The sequence below is a fragment of the Arachis hypogaea genome, chromosome 20 (genome assembly GCF_003086295.3).
Source record: "Arachis hypogaea cultivar Tifrunner chromosome 20, arahy.Tifrunner.gnm2.J5K5, whole genome shotgun sequence".
NCBI lineage: Eukaryota > Viridiplantae > Streptophyta > Magnoliopsida > Fabales > Fabaceae > Arachis > Arachis hypogaea.
This window is the reverse complement of record NC_092055.1, coordinates 114,964,934-114,975,035: the sequence shown is the minus strand read 5'-3', so window position 1 is coordinate 114,975,035 and position 10,102 is coordinate 114,964,934. Positions and strand designations below refer to the sequence as shown.

At 39.2% G+C, this 10,102-nt stretch overlaps 1 protein-coding gene across 1 annotated transcript; it reads left to right on the top strand.

The window, feature by feature from the left end:
- The first annotated feature begins 578 nt into the window (after window positions 1–578).
- Window positions 579–1,433, top strand: LOC140183161 (uncharacterized). Its single transcript, XM_072231182.1, has 2 exons — window positions 579–1,045; window positions 1,130–1,433. Exons 1-2 carry the CDS (start codon window positions 579–581, stop codon window positions 1,431–1,433), a joined length of 771 nt encoding a protein of 256 aa, XP_072087283.1.
- The last annotated feature ends 8,669 nt before the right edge of the window (window positions 1,434–10,102 follow it).

The window sequence follows — 10,102 nt, the reverse complement described above, 5'->3', positions numbered from 1 at the left end:
ATATTTGTGTATTAAATTATCGTATGGCTGCCGTCGTGGCATAAATTCCTATTGTCGCAGATGGTGAATTTGCCGTGGAAATAGAATTCAGTTCCAGAAAAGCTGTTATTATGGCGATGAAAGATTATACCATCCGAAGAGGTGTAGACTATCGGGTGTATGAGTCAGAGCCATTGACATTTTATGCCAAGTGTACACAGTATAGGTCAGGGTGTGATTGGCTTATCAGGGTTAGCATGATCAGCAGAAAGTACTGTTGGGTTATAAGGAGGTATAATGGTATTCACACTTGTACCAGAGCCACCATTTCTCAGGATCATTCGAAGCTGGATTCGAACACAATTGCAGAAGCAATAAAGCCGTTGGTTGAGGCTGACTCTTCGTTAAAAGTAAAATCAGTTATTACAGAAGTGCAATCGAAGTTCAATTACACCATCAGCTATCGGAAAGCATGGTTGGCTAAGCAAAATTCAGTAGAAAAAATATTTGGAGGTTGGAAAGCATCGTACGAAGCTTTGCCCATATGGTTTGAGGCCATGTGTCATAAGGAGCCATCAGCTGTCGTCCATTTTGAGACTATGCCTGCATATCAAGGTGACGACTTGGTAACTGATATCCGGGTATTACATCGAGTGTTCTGGAGTTATTACTCCTGCATTAGAGCATTCATACATTATAAGCCAGTTGTCCAGGTGGATGGGACTCACTTGTACGGAAAGTATAAAGGTTGTTTGTTAGTGGCAGTTTCACAGGATGGTAACAACAATATTGTCCCAATTGCATTTGCTATTGTGGAGGAAGAGACTTCTGATGCGTGGCACTTTTTTCTTAGTAACCTACAACAACATGTTGTGACTCGAGATAGTGTAGGACTGATATCCCACCGACATGAATCCATCAATGCAGCTGTGACTCGCAGTAACGGAGCTTGGCCACCTCCTAAAGCTTTCCACATGTTTTGCATCAGGCATATAGAGTCGAATTTTCTAAGAAAATTCAAGGCACCGTACCTGCAAAAATTTGTCGTCAATATAGGTAACATTGAGTAATTTGAAGTTTGTTATTAACAGAGTTACCTTCAATACGTGTTTGTCATCCTTTTTTTTGTTTGTTTTTTTTATTGTGCAAGATATTTGAGGACGGTTTGCGAGTACGAAGTGTGTCACCAGCGTTTACGAGAATGGGACGAGGCTTACACTAACTATTTAAATCGAATCCCCCGCAAACAGTATGCGTTGGCATTTGATGGTGGTTACCGATGGAGTCACATGACGACGAACCTAGTGGAATGCATCAACTCAGTGTTGAAGGGTGCATGCAATCTCCCCATCACTGCACTTGTCAAAGCAACATTCTACAGGGTTAACGAGTTGTTCACCCAAAAAAGAGCTGAGATGGAGGCTCGAATTAATGCTGGCCATATTTTTTTCTGAGCTTGTGACCTCAAAATTGCATGCAAATCAACTCGCATCAGGAAACATCCAGGTTAATTACTTCGACAGGTAGAATAAGGTATTTGAAGTGCATGAGATGCCAAGTGGACTGGAGTATGCCGTCGACCTCCGTCATCAATGATGCGACTGTGGTGAGTTCCAGGTGGACTGAATTTCTTGTCAACATGTGTTTGCTTGTTGTGCAAATCAACGACTAGATTGGCTAAACTTTTTGTTAATTACCAAATTTAGTAATTACCATATATGACTAACTTACCAATTAATTAACTCTCATTATTAAAAAATTTTCACAATTAACTAAACAACACATATTAATTGAAATCACACAACTATTATAGATAATTTTACTAAATCCAATTTACTAAACTCTCGAGTAATAATATTTTGACTTCTAAATTTAATTAATAACCATAAAAATTATTTCTAACTTACTATTAGTAATAATAACTAATAGATAATTCCAATTCTTATTTAACTAATGATGTTTCACTTTAATATTAAAATCTCAACTACAATAACATATTTATGTCAATTAATAAGCTAACAATAAACAAATAATTATTACCAAAAAACAAATCTATTATATTTAACAAAATCGAATTATTAATCAAAATTCTCAACATTATTACAAAAAATTATACACCGATTTAGTTTAGTTTATTTATTGTTACGAAAAATTATTATCATTTCTAAAATTATAATTTCTAAAATTAATTATAAAAGTTAATTAATTAATTATAATTTCTAAAATTATTACAAAAAATTCTAAAAATGTATTTTTTATTAATCTATCATATTAGTCTAACTCAAATATTATCATTCATTAAAATGTTCTCTAACTATATTAAACATATATATTTCTAACTATTATTTAAACATATATTTCTAAATTTTTATCGATAATAATAATAATTCTGTCTATATTCCTAAATTCAATTTCTAACAACATTAATAATAATTAAATTTCTAACAATAATAATTATAATTCTGAAATATAAAAAATATTTAAAAAATAAACTTACATAATCAAGATGGCAGAGATATTGTACAACATGAAATTTAGGATGATTAATATTTCTAGATTTTTGTTTCTTTGGAATTTTAATTTTTTTTCATAGATGTAGAGGAAGAAGAAGTTGATAAACGAAGAAGAAGAAGAAGAAGAGAGAATGGTTGCTGCCTGCTGGGTGGGATGAAGGTGAAAGTGACTTCGGAGGATGGGTGCGGGTGCAGCATGGGGTATGTTGGGTTTAAGGGACACTGTTTCGGGGAGCTACGCATGCACGACACGTGACTTGGAATGGCACAACTCAGACCGTCCGTTTTGTCATCTTTAAATCGGACTGTTCGATAATGCAGCCTCCTCTCGCATCGTTTGATTACTTCACCCATGACACCACATACAGGTAAAGCACGCATGTTCTCTATAATGCGGTCCTACCCCATTCTTGTCTCCATATTAAAATTAAAAAATGGGGGGAAAAGTGACAATTACAGGCAGAGTAACACTAGCAATAATAACAATAATAATAATACTAAGAGGAAGAAGAAGATTTTATTCCCCTATATTACTCATGGAGTTACTGTAATTCAATCGCATCAACCGCATTGCAAAAGTTAATATACCTACGGAAGTCATGTATGATTAAGTTTGTTCCTCAACACTTCTATTTTTTTTTGGCTTATCGTAGCTTTTGATTGGAGATCCAAGAAGAAGAATTCAAACTGATTTGTTGGATTCACATAAGATTTTAAGGTGCAATTGCTTGATGAGGGAAAAAACGATTCCACACAAACTCACCGGCAAGTGTACCGGGTCGCATCAAGTAGTAATAACTCACAAGAGTGAGGTCGATCCTACAGGGATTGATGGATTGAGCAACTTTAGTTAGGTGATAAATTTAGTTAACCAAATATTTGATGATTTGAGTGAAACTTGATTAACAGATGTAAAATTGCAAGAAAATAAAAGGAAGAAGGTAAATTGACAAAATCTTAAAGTGCAGAAGAGGTAAATTGCAGAAACTTAAAGTGCAAAAAAGTAAACAAGCTGAAACTTAAACTACAAGAAAGGTAAATGACTGAAACTTAAAGTGTAGGAAGTATAAATTGCTGAATCTAAGTTGCTCAGAAACTTAAATTGCATGAAGAATAAAGGGATTTGGGCAATAGGATTCAAAGCTGAACTAGAAAATGTAAATTGCAATAGATCAGAGAAGTATAAGATGAAGAGAAATTGCAGAAGAACCAAAATAGAAATGAAAATTTGCAGAAGAATCAAAATAGCAAGTGGTAGCACAAATTGCGAATCACACTTTTCACAACTCGTACCACTAACCAGCAAGTGCACTGGGTCGTCCAAGTAATACCTTACGTGAGTAAGGGTCGAATCCCACGGAGATTGTTGGTTTGAAGCAATCTATGGTTATCTTGTAAATCTTAGTCAGGAAGTCGATTATGTTTATCAATTGAATTGTGAGTAACCAGTAGAGCATAAATTAAAAGTTACTTGTTGTGCAGTAATGGAGAATATATTGGAGTTTTGGAGATGCTTTGTCTTCTGAATCTCTGCTTTCCTCTGTCTTCTTGTTCACGCACGCACGTCCCCCTATGGCAAGCTGTGTGTTGGTGGATCACCGTTGTCAATGGCTACCTTCCATCCTTCCAGTGAAAACTACGCTCACGCGCTCTGTCACAGCACGGCTAATCACCGGTTGGTTCTCGATCCGGTTGGAATAGGATTTACTATCCTTTTGCATCTGTCACTAACGCCCAGCCTTCAGGAGTTTGAAGCTCGTCACAGTTATTCAATCCTTGAATCCTACTCGGAATACCACAGACAAGGTTTAGACTTTCCGGATTCTCATGAATGCTGCCATCAGTTCTAGCTTATACCACGGAGATTCTGATTAAAGAATCTAAGAGATACTCATTCAATCAGATATAGAACGGAGGTGGTTGTCAGACACGCGTTCATGGTTTGAGGAAGGTGATGAATGTCACAGATCATCACCTCCATCATAGTTAAGCGCGAATGAACATCTTAGATAGGAACAAGCGTGTTTGAATGGAAAACAGAAATACTTGCATTAATTCATCGAGACACAGCAGAGCTCCTCACCCCCAACAATGGGGTTTAGAGACTCATGCCGTTAGAGAATACAAAGTTTAGATCTGAAATGTCATGAGATACAAAATAAGTCTCTAAAAGTTGTTTAAATACTAAACGAGTAGCCTAGGGTTACAAAATATGAGTGGACTATGATGGATGATGCAGAGATCCACTTCTGGGGCCCACTTGGTGTGCTGGGGCCCACTTGGTGTGTGCTAGGGCTGAGACTTTAAGCAATCTACGTGCAGAGGCCATTTGTGGAGTTGAACGCCAGTTTTTGTGCCAGTTTGGGCGTTCAACTCCAGTTTTTTATCCTTTTCTGGCGCTGGACGCCAGAATTGGGCAGAGGACTGGCGTTGAACGCCAGTTTACGTCATCTATTCTTGTGCAAAGTATGGACTATTATATATTGCTGGAAAGCCCTGGATGTCTACTTTCCAACGCAATTGGAAGCACGCCATTTCGAGTTCTGTAGCTCCAGAAAATCCACTTTGAGTGCAGGGAGGTCAGAATCCAACAGCATCAGCAGTCCTTTTTCAGCCTGAATCAGATTTTTGCTCAGCTCCTTCAATTTCAGCCAGAAAAATACCTGAAATTACAGAAAAACACACAACTCATAGTAAAGTCCAGAAATATGAATTTTTCCTAAAAACTACTAGAAATAGACTAAAAACTAACTAAAACATACTCAAAACTATATGAAATTATCCCCAAAAAGCGTATAAAATATCCGCTCATCACAACACCAAACTTAAACTGTTGCTTGTCCTCAAGCAACTAGACAAATAAAATAGAAGACTAATAGGTTGAGAAGCAATAATATCTCAGAGTTTTTGATTGAAGCTCAGATTCTAATTAGATGAGCGGGACTAGTAGCTTTTTGCTTCTGAACAGTTTTGGCATCTCACTTTATCCATTGAAGCTCAGAGTGATTGGCATCTATAGGAACTCAGAATTCAGATAGTGTTATTGATTCTCTTAGTTCAGTGTGATGATTCTTGAACACAGCTTCTTTATGAGTCTTGGCCGTGGCCCTAAGCACTTTGTTTTCCAGTATTACTACCGGATACATAAATGCCACAGACACATAACTGGGTGAACCTTTTCAGATTGTGACTCAGCTTTGCTAAAGTCCCCAATTAGAGGTGTCCAGAGTTCTTAAGCACACTCTTCTTTTTGCTTTGGACCTTGACTTTAACCGCTCAGTCTCAAGTTTTCACTTGACACCTGCACGCCACAAGCACATGGTTAGGGACAGCTTGGTTTAGCCGCTTAGACCAGGATTTCAGTCCTTTAGGCCCTCCTATCCACTGATGCTCAAAGCCTTGGGATTCTTTTTAATTGCCCTTGCCTTTTGGTTTTAAGGGTTATTGGCTTTTTCTGCTTGCTTTTGCTTCTTTTTTTTTTTCTGCAAGCTTTGTTCTTTGCTGCTTTTTCTTGCTTCAAGAATCATTTTTATGATTTTTCAGATTATCAATAACATGTTTCATGTTCATTATTCTTTCAAGAGCCAACATATTTAACAGTCTTAAACAACAAATTCAAAAGACATATGCACTGTTCAAGCATTCATTCAGAAGACAGAAAGCATTGCCACCACATTTAACCAATTAGAATTTGTTTTATTTAAACTCGAGATTTTATTGCTTCTTATTCAAAAGATCTACTACTTTATTCATGTTTGCTGATGATGAGAAAAATAAAATATAGCTTAATTGGAGATAAAATCAAAATAGATACTAATTACTACTATATGACTCCTAAGGTAAAATTAAAATAAGAACAGTTATCACAGAGTTAAGGCTAAGATTAGAACTCAACAACCTTGAGGTTTGGGAAGTGGATGTTCCTCTAGTCTGTGAGGTGCTTGGTCCTTCAAGAGAGAATTTCTGGCGCTTCAGTTCCTTTAAATCACGCCCTTGCTCCTCTTAGAGTGGGTTGTTTTCCTTTAGGGGCCATGATCTTAGTGATCACGGATAAGCACACCAAACTTAGAGCTTTGCTTGTCCTCAAGCAAAAGAAAAAGGAGGAGATGGGTAGAAGGAGAGCTCCTCCCCCCCCATCCTGGCGTTTGAACGCCCAAACACTACCTGTTTTGGGCGTTCAATGCCCAAATGCTGCTATCCTGGGCGTTCAACGCCTAGTTGTTGCCCTTTTCTGGCGTTGAACGCCAGATAGCTATCCTTACTGGCGTTCAGCGCCCACTGGATGCCCATTTTGGGCGCTGAACGCCCAAAATGGCCTTCACTGGCGTTTTCTTGCCAGTAAGCTCCCTATCTCTATTTTGTGTGTAGATTCCTTCTGTAACCCTGTAAACTTATGCAAATGATTCTTTACCTTAGTGTCAGTGAACTTTATATAAACAAATAAAAATAAAAATAGGGCAAAATGCTTAGAGGATTGTTGTCCCATGGCTGGGTTGCCTCCCAGCAAGCGCTTCTTTATTGTCTTTAGCTGGACCTTGCTGAGCTTTTAATCTAGCTTCAGCCTTGAGCATTCTTGCTCAATGTTGCCCTCAAGATAATGCTTGATTCTCTGTCCATTGACAATGAACTTCTTATCAGAATCAATATCTTGAAGCTCCACATAACCATATGGTGATACACTTGTAATCACGTATGGTCCCCTCCACCGGGAATTCAGTTTCCCGGGGAATAGCCTGAGTCTAGAGTTAAACAACAGAACCTTCTGTCCTGGTTCAAAGATTCTAGATGACAGCTTTCTGTCATGCCACTTTTTTTATTTTTCTTTATAAAGCTTGGCATTTTCGAAAGCTGTGAATCTGAATTCCTCTAGCTCATTTAGCTGGAGCAATCGTTTTTCTCCTGCTAATTTGGCATCTAAGTTTAGGAATCTGGTTGCCCAGTAGGCCTTATGTTCCAGTTCCACGGGCAAGTGGCATGCCTTACCATACACGAGTTGGTATGGAGAGGTCCCTATAGGGGTCTTGAATGCTGTTCTGTAAGCCCACAGAGCATCATCCAAGCTCCTTGCCCAATCCTTTCTACGGGTACTTACTGTCCGTTCCAGGATTCTCTTTAATTCTCTATTGGAGACTTCAGCTTGCCCATTGGTTTGTGGATGATATGGTGTGGCCACTTTGTGGCGAATTCCATACCGAACCATGGCAGAGTAAAGCTGTTTATTGCAGAAGTGAGTGCCCCCATCACTGATTAACACTCTAGGGACACCAAACCTGCTAAAGATATGTTTCTGGAGGAACTTCAGCACTGTTTTAGTATCATTGGTGGGTGTGGCAATAGCCTCAACCCATTTTGATACATAGTCAACTGCCACCAGAATATAAGTGTTTGAGTATGATGGTGGGAAAGGTCCCATGAAGTCAATTCCCCATACATCAAACAACTCTATTTCCAAGATTCCTTGTTGAGGCATGGCGTAACCATGAGGCAGATTACCAGCTCTTTGGCAACTGTCACAATTACGTACAAACTCTCGGGAATCTTTATAGAGTGTGGGCCAATAGAAGCCACATTGGAGGACCTTGGTGGCTGTTCGCTCACCTCCGAAATGGCCTCCATATTGAGATCCGTGGCAATGCCATAGGATTCTCTATGCTTCCTCTCTGGGGACACACCTACGGATAATTCCGTCTGCACATCTCTTAAAGAGATAAGGTTCATCCCACAAGTAGTACTTTGCATCAGTAACTAATTTCTTCTTTTGTATTCTATTGTACTCCTTGGGTATGAACCTTGCAGCTTTATAGTTTGCAATATCGGTAAACCATGGTGCTTCCTGAATGGCAAATAGATGCTCATCAGAGAACGTCTCAGAGATCTCAAGAAAGGGGAGGGACGTCCCTTTCACTGGCTCTATCCGGGACAGATGATCAGCCACTTGGTTCTCTGTCCCTTTTCTGTCTCTTATTTCTATATCAAACTCTTGCAGAAGCAATACCCATCTGATGAGCCTGGGTTTTGAATCCTGCTTTGTGAGTAGATATTTAAGAGCAGCATGGTCAGTATACACAATCACTTTTGATCCTACTAAGTATGATCTGAACTTGTCAATGGCGTAAACCACTGCAAGTAGTTCTTTTTCTGTGGTTGTGTAATTTTTCTGGGCATCATTTAGAACGCGACTGGCATAATAAATGACATGCAGAAGCTTGTCATGCCTCTGTCCCAATACTGCACCAATGGCATGATCACTGGCATCACACATTAACTCAAATGGCAATGTCCAGTCTGGTGCAGAAATGACTGGTGCTGTGACCAGCTTAGCTTTCAGCGTTTCAAACGCCTGCAGGCATGCTGTGTCAAACACAAATGGTGTGTCAGCAGCTAGCAGATTGCTTAGAGGTTTTGCGATTTTTGAAAAATCCTTTATAAACCTCCTATAGAATCCTGCATGCCCCAGAAAGCTTCTGATTGCCTTAACATTGGCAGGTGGTGGTAATTTTTCAATTACTTCTATTTTTGCTTGATCCACCTCTATTCCCTTGTTTGAGATTTTATGCCCAAGAACAATTCCTTCAGTCACCATGAAGTGACACTTTTCCCAGTTTAAAACTAGGTTGGTTTCTTGGCATCTTTTCAGAACAAGTTTCAGGTGATCAAGACAGGAGCTGAATGAGTCTCCATATACTGAGAAGTCATCCATGAAGACTTCCAGAAATTTTTCCACCATGTCAGAGAAAATAGAGAGCATGCATCTCTGGAAGGTTGCAGGTGCATTGCATAGCCCAAAGGGCATCCTTCTATAAGCAAACACTCCGGATGGACATGTGAATGCTGTTTTCTCTTGATCCTGGGGATCTACTGCAATCTGGTTATAGCCCGAGTAGCCATCCAAAAAGCAGTAATAATCATGACCTGCTAGTCTTTCTAGCATCTGGTCTATGAATGGTAAAGGAAAATGATCCTTTCTGGTGGCTGTATTGAGCCTTCTGTAGTCAATACACATGCGCCACCCTGTAACTGTTCTTGTAAGAACCAGTTCATTTTTTTCATTATGAATCACTGTCATGCCTCCCTTTTTTGGGACGACTTGAACAGGGCTCACCCAGGGGCTGTCAAAAATAGGATAAATAATCCCAGCCTCCAGTAATTTGGTGACCTCTTTCTGCACCACTTCCTTCATGGCTGGATTTAGCCGCCTCTGTGGTTGAACCACTGGTTTGGCATTATCCTCCAATAGGATTTTGTGCATGCATCTAGCTGGGCTTATGCCCTTAAGATCACCTATGGACCACCCAAGAGCTGTCTTGTGTGTCCTTAGCACTTGAATAAGTGCTTCCTCTTCCTGTGAATTTAAAGCAGAGCTTATGATCACTGGAAAAGTGTCACCTTCTCCTAGAAATGCATATTTCAAGGATGGTGGCAGTGGCTTGAGCTCTGGTTTAGGAGGTTTTTCCTCTTTCAGAAGAAAGTTCAGAGGCTCTTTCATGTCCCCTGAATCCTCCAAATCAGGCTGAACATCTTTAAAGATGTTTTCCAACTCTGATTCGAGACTCTCAGCCATGTTGATCTCTTCTACCAAAGAGTCAATAAGGTCAACTTTCATGCAGTCT

What these genes read in the sequence shown, in the direction of transcription:
- LOC140183161 (XM_072231182.1), top strand. Translation starts at nt 579, where the DNA reads ATGCCTGCATATCAAGGTGACGACTTGGTAACTGATATCCGGGTATTA. An exon ending in GTCAATATAGGTAACATTGA is followed by an intron (nt 1,046 to 1,129) that starts GTAATTTGAAGT and finishes TTATTGTGCAAG; the next exon opens with ATATTTGAGGACGGTTTGCG.